This window comes from Eleutherodactylus coqui, chromosome 5, assembly GCF_035609145.1.
Source record: "Eleutherodactylus coqui strain aEleCoq1 chromosome 5, aEleCoq1.hap1, whole genome shotgun sequence".
Classification (NCBI taxonomy): domain Eukaryota; kingdom Metazoa; phylum Chordata; class Amphibia; order Anura; family Eleutherodactylidae; genus Eleutherodactylus; species Eleutherodactylus coqui.
The window spans coordinates 85,204,946-85,220,816 of record NC_089841.1 but is presented as its reverse complement, the minus strand read 5'-3'; the positions used below and the strand labels follow the sequence as shown (position 1 = coordinate 85,220,816).

Genomic DNA, 15,871 nt, shown 5'->3' with positions numbered 1-15,871 from the left:
TGCATCATTTTCAGCTCCACACTTATTAGGCTTATGAGGCTTCTCCAGACCATAAGCAGCATTTTGAACAATGTGAAAAGAACTGCAAACTTGCTCGGCTGTTTCTATCAGACTATAGAAATTTAATGGGGCGGTAAGTTGCATGTTCAAGTGCTGCTCCATTGAAACTTGGGACCCCCATTCTAGTGACCAATGGGGAGACCCCCAGTGATCAGACATTTATAACCTATTTATCGCCTCCTTCAAATGCACCAAAAAATTACTAGAACTGACAGCGAAACCTCAGCAGAGGTGATGGAGAAAGAAAAAATGGTCAACCACCAATGTCAAAATAACGGAGTCCCAAAAGGCATGTACAAATATAAAGCTGGCCATAAACATTACAGAGAAGTAGACTGCTAACAGACTATTGAATGACCGTCTAGTGAACATCCATCACACAAATATACATATTTTAGTACACACTGGCCATAGCTGTGCAGACTGGCCATACAAGTTCAATGACAGCAGTTGACGAACGAAAGATTTTTTGGGGGGAACATTCTTTCGATGAAAGATCTTTCTTTAAACACAAGATTCCGCTACAGTCAAATAGCCTTGCTGTAGGATTCTAACATCAATTTTATTGTATTACAGGGCTGCAAATGGTGACAGGACTTTTCCATCTTGTTGCCATTTTTGACTATCCCTGTCACCACATGGTTGCATTAAGTTGAAAAGAATCCTTCCTCTATCTAGCAGACATGCTGCATGCTAGACAAGACTGCTAAGAGTACCAGCCCTGATACACATTCTACCCCGACAGAAAGAAGCATTGAGTAATATGAGCGGGTTTAGAAGACATCACTGTGATTCTCAGTGCTGCCACCTAAGAAAGTGAATGTAAAGTGGAGCTGCTGGTGGTCCTAAGAGTGTGGGTGGTGAAGTACTGTGGGGTTTAGTTGGGGAAAGCTCTAAGGGGAAAGGGAGAGAGAGATCTCCCCTCTGTTCCTCCCCGCTCTTCCCCGTCGCCGGCAGCCGAATCTTTACTTCCGAGCGGGCAGGTACTCGCTAAGGGCAATGCTCGATCGAGTAATTGCCCTTAGCGAGTATGCTCGCTCATCTCTAGTCAGAAGCACTACACAAAATAATATTTTACAATATAATTTTTACAATATAATTTTTGAAAATTCAGATTTTAGATCTGGATGTCTAGCATGAGGATTAAATTAGTTTTTTTTTTATATGAACTGAATTTCCAAAAGACAGATCTCATCGGCCCGAGTTGCAGCGTCTATTCATATAATAATGCGCAGGAAGTCGTTTTTCGCCACAGAAAACTATTGTGCATATTTTAATTTTCCAGTGCCACCATTAGCCAAACAGACAAAATACATATCCTCTGTGTTGCCATGGTAATTTTAGAATATGTTACTCTTACCTCATCACTGTCGCTGTCTGGTGGTGCCGAGCCTTTTGTGCTGTAAAACAGAGTTTTGTGTTACACTGATTCTTCTCGTTAGCAGCTCTCAGGTATTACTAGTACCTTTGTGTAGAGAAGGTCAATATGGAAGGACTTTAGAAAAAAACAAATGACGGCTCTAATGACCCCGTGGATTTTTATAAAGTTCTTAGCTTTTATTTAAATCACTAAACGTTACGTTAAAGTAAAGCATATTTTCTATAGCGACAAGTACATTGCAGATTTTAGTATGGATCTGTGACAAAATCTGTGTTAGGCCGGTCTCACGCGACCAGATTTCATTTCCGGAATCCGTGATCGTCACCCGTGTGGATAATCCGTGGGATTCTGCTCCCACTGAGAAAATTGAACGCTCCCATATCCGCTCAGATAAGTGAATAGCGATTGCGATTTTCGCTAACGGATTTAAAATCATAGTAGGTTCTATTTTCATGCGGACTCCGCATGGACGGCTTTAATTGAAGTCAATGGAAGCTGTCCAACCCGTGGCCCATCTGCAATTGACATTACGGATAGGCCGCGGGTGCCCGCGTCATTGCCTAGCAATCATGCAGGAAATGCAAATACCTAAAAGAAAAAATCTCTACTGCACATGACCGACGGCGAGCGCAACGAAATGACAGGTATGTAGGGTCGCCGGCAGTGGTCAGAGAAGGATTCCGATGGAGGCCTCACATGCGGAATCTGACGCATCTGTATGAGACCGGCCTTAAAGGGGTTATTCCCATATCAAGAATCCTACTTTAATGTGTTCGAAATCGCAAAACAATGCATTCACAGTTAAGATGTTTATTTTGAAAATGCTTAGTTCTCCAGATATTGCAGACATTGATTCCTCTGTCCCCTGATTATTACAGTTTGTTGCCAGGGAAACAGACCACATCTTCTATGGAAAGTAATAGCAGAAGAGAGCAGAGCGTCTTCCATCCAGACACCAACTACCGGTGAACTCTGCTATTTACTTCATAGAAGCGGTGGTCTGCTTCCCTGGCAACGAACAGTAAAGCAACCAGAGGAATCAATATCTGCCATATCTGGAGAACGGAGCATTTTGGAAATAAACATTTTATGGGCGACTGCATTGTTTAGCGATTCAAACACAATGAAACAGGAATACCCCTTTAAACCCTTAAGGACGCGGCCCTTTTTATTCCCCATTTTTGTTTTTATTTCCCACCTTTTAAAAAATCATAACTCTTTTATTGATCTATCGGCGTAGCGGTCTGTGGGCTTGTTTTTTGTGGGACGAGTTGTATTTTTCAATGGTACCATTTACTGTACCCTATAGTGTACTGAAAAACGTTTAAAAAAAATTCTAAGTGGATTAAAATGGCAGAAAAACAAAATTCCGCCATCTTTGGGTGCATCTTGTTTCTACGGCGTGCACACTGCAACAAAAATGATCTGATGACCTTATTCTATGGGTCAGTACAAATACTACAATACCAGATTTAGTTTTTTTTGCTGTACTACTTTTATCTTTTTTCAAAGATCTTTAATTTTTTTAAATTATTTTCTGCCGCCACCTTCTGACAGCTACAACTTTTTTACTTTTTTGTCGACACAGTTGTACAAAGGCTCATTTTTTCCCGGAACTTCCTGTAGTTTCTATTGCTACCATTTTGGAATACTTATGACTTTTTGATCGCGTTTTTTATTGCATTTTTTTCTTGGAGACGAGGTGACTAAAAAAGTGCAATTCTGGCTCTCTGTATTTTTTTTCTGACGACATTCAATGTTCGGTGTAATTAACACATTACTTTGATAGATCGGACTTTTACGGACGCAGCGATACCAAATATGCATTTTTGTTTTATTATTTAGATTCTTTTATTAATTATGGCAAAAGGTTTTTTATTACCTTTTATTTCTTTTAATAATTAGTAAAACTTTTAAAAACTTATTACTTACTTTTTTTTAGCTCTCACAGAAGAGAAGAACTTGCAATTCGCTGATTCCTCATGCCATAGCATTACATCACATTGCGATCTGACAGGCCCCCGGCTGCCATGACAATCGCTTGGCAGCCTGCGATCGCATCGCAGGAGGGGTACGGGACCCTTGAACATTGGTCGGGGCATTTATCAGGTTAACAGTTTTGATGAGCGGTGCGGCTTATCAGAGCTGTTGCGTGCGGGTGTCGGCTGTAAGAAACAGCCAGTACCTGAATTGTATGGAGTGGGATCGACCCGTGATCCCCCTCCATACTTACCCCAGACCTGTAGGACGTAATTGTATGCCCTGTAGCGTTAAGGGGTTAATATCTGCAAGTAATACAAAGATTTTGCTGGAGAATTCAACCCCTCATCTGAAGAGAGGGAATCTGCACTGAAAATCCTCAGCATAAACTGACACGTCATTACTTTTGTGTGCATAAAACAGGCTATATTGGTAAATAATGAAGTATTGTACTCCTTTTTGTAAACATCTTGCTCGACACATACCTTGAAAAAGATGGTTTTAAACTTTTCTCGCGCCGCATGTACATTTACGGCACGTGGGCCCGACTGTCTTTGGTGGGCGGTCTGGACCGTTTCTCCAGACCAGAGTAGGTCTCCTAACACCATCCCATAGGAACCGTGCATGCACCAGGATATCCTGGGCCAGCGCATGTGCAGATCATGTGGTCCTTTTGTGGGCACAAGTGCTGCTAATCCCCCACTTGATCTATGATCTGCGCCGCCGACGTATCCTACGACATCATGTCACAGTGCCAAAGAGGAGCAATGTTAGGGGACATAGTCCGGCCTGGAGGCAGACCAACTAGCCCACAGGACTGTTCGCCATTAATTTACATGCGGTAAAGCTTTTGGCTTTCAATGTGATTGATGTTTGCATCTTGAGCACAGATGGCCCGAGATGTGACAAATGTGTTAAAGGGGTTGTATTGTGAAAAATCTTGTATGTAACCAAATACAGCCCAATTAGATTTAGAATTATAAACATTTTTTTGTGTTTGCAATTATTAGAAAATTATCTATTCTCAGATATTCCAAAGCTTATGTTATAATAGCGCCACTGGCTGTTTCTATTAAGGATCCTTTCTGTGTCTGGTCCATCTCAGTAAGGCTAACTTCACACGGGCGAACACAATATGGGGCCATGAATCCCGCCCCGATATTGCGCTCGCCATCCTTGTGAAATTCCCGTGGATGTGAGACATTTTAATGTCAAAACAGTCTTCCATCACTTTAGGGATGCAGAGATCCTCCACCGCGGCTGTCAGAGGAGACATCACATTGCGTTCAACTAGCATGTGGTGCAATGCTGCTGCTGGTCCCATTGAAAACAATGTTCAAAAGAATGTGGTTCATATTAATGTGTCTCGCAATGCACAAATCTCGCACGATTTAGCCGCCCCTGTGAAGCTGGACTAAGGGGGCAGATTTGCTGCAGAACTTCCACAGCAGAGAAAAAAAACAGCAGCAAATCCATCATTAATGAATATACTGTAAATGTTCCCAGGTGGTCACACATGCTCAGTCTTGCTTCTCTGCAGTAGTGCTGTCCCACTCTCTTATCACTTGCTCAACTTCACTTCTGACATCAGAGAAGACTCAGGAACTTCAGAGGCAGCTGCTCACCACACCCGAAATCCCTCCACATACCCAATGGAACAAAGGGAGAAGTAAGACTGAGCAGCTAGAACAATCACTGCAGGTGGACAGAGAGTAGAGACAGCATGTGGCGCTATTCTAACATTAGTCCTGGAATATTTGGGAATGGAAACATTTTTTATTGAGTGTAAATACAAAAAATATGTTTAGAATTATGCGTTTGATGTAAATAGAAATAAGGGTATTGGGATCTCCCCACGGCCAAAAGGTTCCATCTCTGGAAGGATTTAAACAGCTGTGCGTGGACCCCATTGATTATACAGCTTTTGGACGGAAGAAAGTGTTCTATGCAGAGCTTTTTCCTCCGGTGTTTCCAACAGTATCTGTGAAAGAACCTCCGGTTGAAGGTTCCGACGCAGATGTGAAAACACCCTAATATTTTTCATGGGACAACCCCCTTAAGCCATTTGACATATCTTACTCCAGTGGCATTTCCGGTAATATTAAAGGGGATGTCCAACTAAAAAAGAAACCTTTTTTAAAAATAACAAAATATACCATACTTACTACTGTTATTCCACTGGAAAAAGCTGCAGCGGGTTTTATAACATGGCCACTTGTTAAAAAAAAAATTATTTTTAGTGGGACAACCCCTTTAAGGCTAGTGGCTTAGATGTCAAAAGCCTACATATGTGAGCATGCTATCTAGAAGTATGGAGTGTCTGGAGGGGGCCGGGACAGGAACACAGAACCGAAAAGTACAGTATATCTCCATTTAGTATTTTAAGCAGCAAATTACATTTATTATGTAGCGTCAGACAACCCCTTTAATTGTTACAATAGTACTAATAATGTTGTAGGACATGGAAAGGCGTGTGGACTAGAGAATTACATCAAAAACACTTTCATTAACAGAATAAGGTTTCTTACTTGTCAACAGCTGGAACTGAGCTGAGTCGAGGGTCATCCTTAAGGAGATCATGACTACTTTTACTTTTTCCTTTCAATGTCTGTAGAATAAGTAAAAACAAAAGCTTTTCATTTTGAAGTTACATGAGAAATGTTATCCAACACACTCTATCCTGTTACAGCAGCCAAACTAATACCATATAAGCTGGAGGATATCACTAGACTGCATTTAAAGGGTCCACGGGCCGGGCTTGGTACTGCAGTTTGACATTATTTGCATGAACTGAAATACCAGACACAACCAACGGAGAAGAGTGGTGCAGCATCCCAGAACAGCAGATCTTTTTTGACCCTGGATTACTACCTTCAATGGTTACTAACATTTCAAATAGCTTGTGATTATATGATAGCCAGTGTGATAACTAGCAAAGTGCTTTTTACTTTATTTACACAAAATAACTTCTTTTGTACTGAAAAAAAAACACTAAAGTGCTGGCCACTAGGGGTCTCCTTTCCACTTAGCTTGCTGTCAACTACTTGTCAATTGATTGGCATGATGTGGAGACCTTAGATTATCAATTGGGTCCTCCTGTGTTGTTTTTTTATGTGAAAAAAATGTAGTGAATATGGATGCAACATGTGCGGGAAAAGTGCATACATGTGCGTGATTGGGCCCTTATTGCTGGCTGAAACACTTACCAAGTATTAACATCATCAACAAAAATCATATTCTCACAAGTGGGCTGGAAAAATCTCATATAGAGAGGTTATCAAAATTGGGATTACTCAGTTTAGATAAAAGATGGCTTAGGGGGCGACCTAATAACTATGTATGAATATATCAGGGGACAATACAGAGATCTCTCCCATCATCTATACCAAGAACTGTGACTGTAACAAGGGGGCGCCCTCTATGTCTAGAGGAAAGAAAGTTTCATCACCAACATAGAAGGGGGTTCCTTACTGTAAGGCCTCATGTCCACTAGAAAAATACAATCCGCGCAGAATCTGCCGCGGATTTCCTTTAAATGGTATTTTTTTGCATGCAGATATCCGCACACATTGCTATCAATATGATAGCAATGTTGACGATCCGCAGCAAAATGGAGCATGCCGCGTTTTTTCTCCCGCGCGTGAAAGACGCAATTCTTTTAAAATGCCATCCGCGGGTGCAAAATCAATTTAATGGACCGCGGATGTCCAATGATTCCCTATGGGCAGAATCCGCTGCGGAATCCGCAATTCCATTTAGCTAGTGGACATGAGGCCTAAGAACAGTGAGACTATGGAACTCCTTGCCTGAAGATGTGGTGATGGCGAACTCGATAAAAGAGTACAAGAGGGGCCTGGATGCCTTTCTTGAGCGACACAATATTATATGTTATAATCATTAATAACTTCAGAAGGGTTGGTGATTATTCAGATTACCAGATTGGAGTCAGGAAGGAACTTTTTCCCTTTGATAGGGAAAATTGGCTTCTACCTCCTTGGGGGTTTTTTGCCTTCCCCCCGGGGAAGTGGGAGGGGGATGGGCTGAACTGGATGGACATTTGTCATTTTTTGGCTTTACATATTATGTTAAAGTTTAAAACAACATGTGATTTGGTTGTTGGCAATTCCTTCAGATTTGACCGCAGGAATAGTGCAGCAAACAGTGATTTTCTTACCGTTAAAATGACAAACTTCAACTAAATCCTGATGGACCCCATTATAAGTTGGGAAGGGGTGGGGTTGGGGGGGGGGGGGCTGTTAAAGCTGTAATACAATGGACCTAGCAGACTGCTATGACTTTTGCTATAACCTGAGAATCATGATATATGACCAGTCCTAGTTAACAGACAGATCACCTTTATTTATTAAGCTCTTGTATATTATGCGACACTTGACGTCAACATTACCATGCCAGATAACAGAACTGTAGGCATGTGTGATACCTCCTCCTGCTCCAAATAATGGCCTCCTGTCTATGTCTATCAAACAATATCACTTCCTGTCTTAGCACTCATACAGTCTTGTCTCTCTCTACAGACCTATTATGGTCACAGATTGTAATAATTCACATAGACGACTGGGAGAGAAGTGGGCGGGAACTCGACTTCCATGGAAGATGGCGCCTAGTACTGGAATAACGCATGCATGACATAGGGGATTGAATGCAGATATGTAGGAAATAAGCTATGTGCATCTGTTACGCCTGCTCGGCGCACTAAAGCGCCATTCCTCAGAACAGATGCAAGCGTGTGTCCTTTTAAAACCCGCAAACACACATATAGTATTTGCATTTATAAAACTACACCTCTCCAGGCAAGATAGAAGGACCCCTGTCCCTTACTAACCACGGAAAGCGAGGAACGCCGGCCTAAAAGCAGGGTAATCGTCTCGATAAGGACAGCCCCACTGCTGTATGAAGAGTCCTTTACGGACAAAGAAAAAAAACAGTGACCTCTGCCGTCCTGCTTCTCCTGGAACCAAGCTATCCCCGATTATGAGCCTGGAGAAGTACACAAAACACACGTAGGACACAACACTGTGAACACACTGAACACAGAACAGGACTGCATATAAAGCACAAGTCTAGCCACCTGCACAGACATAACACGTCACTGTTCACACCAACATACATGGTTGTGCATACAACATATAACGGGAACCCCACCCAGAGCTCGGATGCATACAGATGGTAAACCATAGCCAGACCAAGTATCCTCACACCAGGGGAATAGGAAGTCAGCCACCGTGCTGACATATGGAAAGTGTCAGGTATCACCCATCTGACACACACATAGTACATCAGATATCTGGGGCCACACCTGCCCAGAGATAGGGAGAAACCTGCGGACCGCCTGCACTTGTGTGGTCATCGTACCACACAATACACAACGCACGCACCCCAAAACGCAAGGAGGGAAGGGACAGCAGGTGTCCAGACCGTCCTCAGGGGAGGAGAGAGACACTACAGACAAGCATGCACCACACCAGCTCTGAGTGGGATTAACAGTGAAGAACTAAAATGACCAGCAATCTCTCACAAGAGTTTGCTGGTATTTATCTGCAGCAGACCTGGGGGATTGGATGGTGGAGAATACCACACCCAGCCAGCTCAGTTAACCCCTACCTGTGAAGGTGTGCACAAGGAAGCCTGTAGAACTACAGGTCCCAGATGCACAACCTTAACAGCATCAAGAAAGAAGTCTGGGTAAATTAGTAAAGTGTTGTTTTTGTGGCAAAATTAGGCTTCACACATTTGTAGAAAAAAGTTGCACAGAGCGAGATCAAGTGAATACGGAGGGTAAGGCAAGGGTGTCATGCTGTTCTTTGTCAAAAATTGCTAAACACTAAGCGCTGTGTGGGCAAACAGGTGACTGGTTCTTCCATCATTCCAACACACCTGCCCACACAGCTTTTGGGTAACCCCTCGTAGAACAGAAGTGTACGGATATCTCGGCATTAGCATGATCAGCTAAATCTGCATGGAAATAACAGATGATATAAAGTAATGTTTCTTTAATCCAGCATAAACCCATTCATTTGTAAGGGAGAACTGAGATTACCTCACTGACTTTATTAACCTCTTCCTCCTCCTCTTCTGCTTCTTCTCCAAAAGAAAGCAAATTGAAGTTTCTGTCAAGAATAATTATTGTTAGATGTACTAAGTCTTTGTGATTTGTAAAATCAGAGATTGGAATGGAAGCTCAGAATAAAGAGAAGTCACAGCGGCACTACCAAACTACCACATCAGTGGGAGGCAACTGTATTAATGATGCAAGACTTCACCAGAAAGGGGACCAGACTCCAATGATCCCATTAGGTTCATGCAGAGAAAATGAGAAGTGAGCAGCATCACAAGTGTCTTCAATAAAATTGCATCCGGACGATGCCCATTCATTTACTCCGAAGTAGACAGAACAGCTGGTCTGTCTACTTTGGATTACCGTAAATGAATGGGCATCGTCAGGATGCAATTTTATTGAAGACACTTGTGATGCTGCTCACTTCTCATTTTCTCTGCATGGCATGGAAGCTCGACATTTAAAGGGTTAAAGGGAATTTGTCATTTGTTTTAACCCTTCCAAACACTCTCCAACCCTAAATCCATAAATAATAAAGCCTTCTAAACCTGCTGCTTTAATTGATCATCGACCATGCACAGTCGTGGAAAATCACTTTATAAATAAGTTCCATGCCATTCAACAGTTTGTTTTGAATGGTTTGGTGGGTACAACCGAACCGTTACAGTTGCCCGGGGTCTCCTATGAATCCTAGCCCCTCTGTCAACTAATGATGACCTGTCCATCTGTGCATGTGTGAATGGGTTTGTGAGTGACTTACATGCACTACGCCCTGATGACATAACAGTGATGTCATCAAAGGTCCTTTAAACCCAAGTGAGGGAGTTACATGCTCCACCCCTGATCACATGACGGTGATGTCATTACAGGCCCTGTACGCACATGGCTACTGTCCGGCTAGGTGTTCTTTAGTATTCCATAGCAACTGACGCTGCAGGGGATTTGTAGTCCGTCCGTAATCTGCACAAGGATGCAGGACCTTTGATGACGTCACCGTCATGTAATAAAGTCTGGAGCATGTCACTCCCTCACTGGCAATGAAGGGCCTTTGATAACGTCACCGTCATGTGATCAGGGGCGAAGCATGATGCTGACGTCATCACAGGTCCTTCATCTCCAGTGCTGTGCTGCTTCTGATCCCCGTTTTATGGGATGGACAATGTATGTAGCAGTGCTTTTGCCATTGCGGGCTCGCTGTACCCCCAAAAATAATGTGGAGTCTCAATCAAGTGGTGGCTGATGGGAAATAGCCAAGTACGTGCGTTCAATTATTTCCATCAGCCACAGTGAATAGAGCAGCAGTAGAGCTGAGTAGAGGGGGACAAGAGACTCCTCTTCTCGAAATCAGTGGTAGTCTCAGCGGTGAGAGCTTCACCAATCAGATGATAAAAGTCGTTTTTTAGAATACCCCTTTAAAGGGTTGTACCAAAATAAAAAGTTATCTCCTTATCCACAGGACAGGGAATATCTTGCTGATCGTGGGGTTTCACCAGTGACACCCCCGCTGATCTAGAGAACGGGGATCCTGTGTCCCCCGTGTTAGTGTTATGTCTAAAGGAGTCACCAATCTCCAGATTTTGATTTTGGAATAGACATGAATATGTATGATTGGGCAAACTGAACATGTTTATTTCTGGAAGGATTTTCATTTGAAAGATTAGCAGTGAGTTGAGGAGTAAATTGATGGCACTGCATTAGGAACACCTACTCAAAAATGTGTTTGTCCATCTTTTTGGGGAATCCCAGTTTTCAGACGTCAGGAAACAGATTGCACAAGGTTGCAAACATCCTCCATATTCAACTCGCCCCATGCCCGCTGCGGCAGCTCCGTCAGTTGGTGCACATTTTGCGAATAAGTGGAAGCAGATCTCACAGCTCTTTCCACGATATCCCAAAGATATTCACTGGGGTTACAGTCCAATGAGTTTAGGATCAAGGCAGTGTGGAGAATTCATTGTTGTGTTCCTCCAACCACTCCCTAGTGATCGGAGCTGGATGACACAGAGTGTTGTCCTGCTGAAGGTTGGCACAGTGTTCAGGGAAGACTTCCTGAAGATATGGGCGCAGATGGTCAGCTAACAGGTCAATGTAGCATCCACCACTCCATAATTGTGGTATAATGACAAACAGTCCTAAGCCATAACACTGCCAACACTGGCCTACTGAAACCCCAACATGGCGCACACATGGGATTTGGCTTCATGCTGTTTACGCCATATGCGGACATCTGTAGTTCCTGATTCAGCAGGAAACAGAAGTTATCACACCAGACAACCTTCTGCCATGTGTCCAAAATCTATTGATATCTTTCCAGGATCCATGAGAGGCAATTTTGGCAGGGTCATTAGGGGCATTCTTGGTGATCTTCAACTATTGAACCCAAATTGTTGCAGGGTATATCACATGGCCATTGTGGAAATTTGTCCAACTTCCCCATAGTTGAACTGCTGTGTCAGTTGCTGAGATACCAGACGTGCCACCTGACGCTCGCCTCTAGGATCAACCACATGTGACCCACAGCTATGTGAGCTTCAGTCAGAAATCTTTCCATTGTTCAACCAGTCTTGGTACACTCTTGATACTGTGGTTAGGGAAAAGCCAAGAAGTGCAACCATTTCAGAAATCCTGGCAGCTCACCTCCAAGCATCAACAATCAGCCTATGGTCAAAGTCACCAGGTTAACCCATGACTGTCAAATGATGCCTTAGGCTGCGCAGAGGAGAGGTGAACACATAATCTGAGAGCAGATTGTGATGCAGCCATCACGTAGTATCGCTTTACTGGTCACCAACTGGTCCTAATGCAGTGATCGTTGAGTGTATATCATATTAAAATGTGCGCTCATCAATAACTGTCATGGGGCATTATGGAAAATATAGCATCTGCACTCCCCAGCGGCCATTTTAAATAACAATGTGGAAATCAGTGGTGATGCCGATTAGCAAAAAAAAAAAAAGGTACTGAATTTCAGTTTGATGATTCAGATTGATGTGTGCAATAATGGTGAAAAGCAGAAGCGTTAGCAAAATTTTGAACATTTCTGCCAGTCTCTGGAATATCCCTTTAACACTCTGAGAATGGTACAGGAAAATCCTACAGCCCCAGAGAGTATTTAGGCCAGTCATCATTCCATAATGTTTGACATGTTGGTATGGGGAAGAGAGTTGGTTATTTAAGGCGACCCTCCGGTGCCAGGACTGATCTGCCAGTTCTGGACCTTGTTTTCAGTTATCCAAGATGGCCACCACAACTTTCTGACTACTGATGTACACTTCACTGCTCTCTTGCCAGTGCTGATCACGTGAACAGCACTCACCAATTGGAAAGCAGGTGTAGTGCATCAGTCTAACACTACCAATGCCCTGGGTGTGCATTGGTCATCGGAAGTTTGACCACCTTGGATGACCAAAACAGGGCCTAGAACCAATGGATCGAAGGGACAATGGCATAGATGATTGCATGCAGATAATGTAACTCCCCTCTCTGATCCCTGGAAAAAAGTTTTGTTCCAGGACTGGAAAGTCACTTTCAGTTACTGGGGAACTATATTACCTAATGGTGACACGGTGCTGTCAATGCAGATAGAGCAGTAGCACATAGGACTTACTTTGTGCCTTTCACCTTTGGCTGCTTACTTTCTTCCTCCTGTTTTTCTTTTTTCAACTTTTTAGTTACTCTAGGAACTATGTCATCAAATGGATTAAAGAGCACCTGTGGGAAATGTACAGAAATATTATCACGCTGCTATTAACGAGGTCGTCTGGTTTAGAAAACCTAATTTCAAATAATATCCCAACATGGAATTCTAAGTTGATAGTTGGGATGAGGAGGTTACACAGTCTCAAGAAGCATCTATTAGCCCAAAATCAAGGAGCGACTCCCTGGATGACGGGTCACATTCATACATTACCCTTGTGATGGCACTGAAATTGAACACTTGGTGCCAGATTATGCCAGGGATGATAGCAAATTGCTAGGTGTCCAAGCAGCAAAAAATAAAGTAAGCAACTTTTCATCAAGGACCCCTCTAACAAAAGGAGATTGGCCAAAGCTTGTCCTCTAAGAAGACACATTTTAACATTGCACAAAATCCAATCAGCTGCATCGTTATATAGTTCTATTGGCCAATAAGAAATATTCATGCCATATTTAAGAGGTCATCGACCAACGGAACAAAGAAACTCAGCCCCGCTCACTCATATAGGGGGAAGCTGAGGAGCCCCCAAATCTGGACGCAATAGATGGATGCTGTAAGAAGAGATCGAAAAGAACACCATGGGGCACCACAACAGTATGTAACAGTAATATCAAGACACAGGAGCATTTTTATAAATTATTTCAGTTGCAAAATATATTTTGCATGGTGTAACAGGGGAATTTAATATTCAGAGAGTGGGACAACCCCCTTTAAAGCAACCATCTGGTTTCAGGACAAAAATTTTCTCCCAGGTCTGGAATTGATAGAATACCTGCATTCTTCTTTGTCATCTGTCCGATCCACCAGTTCCAGGTCCCGTTTTTAGCCATCCAAGATGGCAGACAATCTTTAGACTACCTAAGCCCCCAATGTGCATTAGTAGTGTTAGACTACCAAAGCACTTACCTGCTCTCCGATTAGTCAGAGTTGCTCAAAAGATCAGCACTAGCGAATCAAAGAGTAATGCAAAGTGGGCAATAGATAGTTTGAAAGTTGTGGTCATTTTGGGCCTGGAACCTGTGTATAAGGGAAGAAAGGAGAGTAACAGAGAACAACAATAGAATTTTGTCTGGAAACTAGAGGATTGCCTTAAACTTCAAAATTGAGCTTTGACCAGTCCCACCCCCATTATCCTCAAATTCTGATTTCCATAATGTAATTTGGTGCTGAAGAAGGCCAAACCTGCCCATATTATGCACCATCCCTCACTTCCTACGCCCTCTAGAGTTGAATACAGAGATCACATTTAGCCATTTTTACCTTAAAGGGGTTGTCCCGCGGCAGCAAGTGGGGTTAAGCACTTCTGTATGGCCATATTAATGCACTTTGTAATATACATCATGCATTAAATATTGGCCATACAGAAGTTATACACTTACCCCGAAGCGGCCCCATTCAAGAGAACAGAAGACCAGACAGTGCAAGCGTGTCTAATCGAGGGAGAAGGCAGCTTTAGTTGGCGCCATTGAGACGGGGACGCCAGCACCGGAGGGGGTAAGTGTATAACTTCTGTATGGCTCATATTTAATGCACGATGTATATTACAAAGTGCATTATTATGGCCATACAGAAGTGCTTAACCCCACTTGCTGCCGCGGGACAACCCCTTTAAGTGATACTATATAAAAAAGCCTACTGATTAGCAGTGACGAGTAATAATAATAATCAGAGCTTCACATGGAAAACTATATTACACAATAATACTAGCCATCTAAAATAAATAGGATCATTTGTAATAGGTGTTAAATTGTTAGGTTACTAAAAGGGGTTATCTGGGTTTAAAGAACTGACGGCTTATCCTCTGGATAGGCTATAGATATCTGATCAGTAGGGGACTGTCTCCCAGTTGTTTAAAGGGACCAGGGCGCTCACGATACGGCCTCTTCAATTTTTACATCTGCTAGTGATCTTGATGTGAATGGGACAATGTTGTAGTGCTCAGAACAGCCATTAAAAAAAGCACTGTAGAGGCTGCAGCGCTCGCAAAAACAGCTGATTGGTGGAAGAGCTGGGAGTCAGATCTACACCAATCAGACACAGACAGCCTATCCCGAGGCTAATCCATCAAGTTAAAAATGGATAACCCCTTTAAATTTTTATTAGTAAATAGGTAAGTAAGAAAATACCTCAGCGCTCCTTATCTTGTGTGGATTGACAGGTCTGTCTTCTTCGCCAATATCCACTTCTGCCAGTCGTAACAGATTGTAAACAGTGTCTCCAGTCACCTGCGATACACAAGACATTTCAGTCTATAGTAGACACAGGTAGGAGGGCGATAATGATAATGTCATTACTTACATCAATGCCTTCTTCTTTTGCACAAACATGGGAGTATATATACTTAGACCGACGTTGCGTATACCAGTGTAAGTAAACTATGTGGCCGGCCTGGAGCGACAAATGTATTAAGAGGCGTGAGCTGATAAAGGCCCCAAAAGTGGCAATTTTGGCATATGCTCCAAAATGTTGACTTTTGTACGCGAGAAAACTGGCATGCTGGGGAGTAATACATATGCTGCATTGTTTTTAAAATCATATTTAATGGATGTTTAGCTTATTTTGGGTTAAACGGTTGATGCATTAGAAAATGGTGTTGCAATATGTAGTCTATGGATGTGATTTAAAGGGGTTGCGTTAAGTAATAAAGTTACCCCCTATCCCAGAATAGGGCACAACT

The 15,871-nt window shown here is 42.7% G+C and overlaps 1 protein-coding gene across 1 annotated transcript in view; it reads right to left on the bottom strand.

Moving 5' to 3' along the window:
- The window catches only part of CWC27 (CWC27 spliceosome associated cyclophilin), a 181,149-nt gene that overhangs the window by 149,108 nt on the left and 16,170 nt on the right, over positions 1–15,871 (bottom strand). Inside the window, exons 5-9 of the mRNA XM_066602791.1 lie at positions 15,321–15,419; positions 13,105–13,208; positions 9,480–9,549; positions 5,950–6,029; positions 1,421–1,460 (exon numbers count right to left, since the gene is read on the bottom strand). Coding sequence (XP_066458888.1) covers positions 1,421–1,460; positions 5,950–6,029; positions 9,480–9,549; positions 13,105–13,208; positions 15,321–15,419 — 393 coding nt within the window. The remainder of the gene's footprint in view (positions 1–1,420; positions 1,461–5,949; positions 6,030–9,479; positions 9,550–13,104; positions 13,209–15,320; positions 15,420–15,871) is intronic.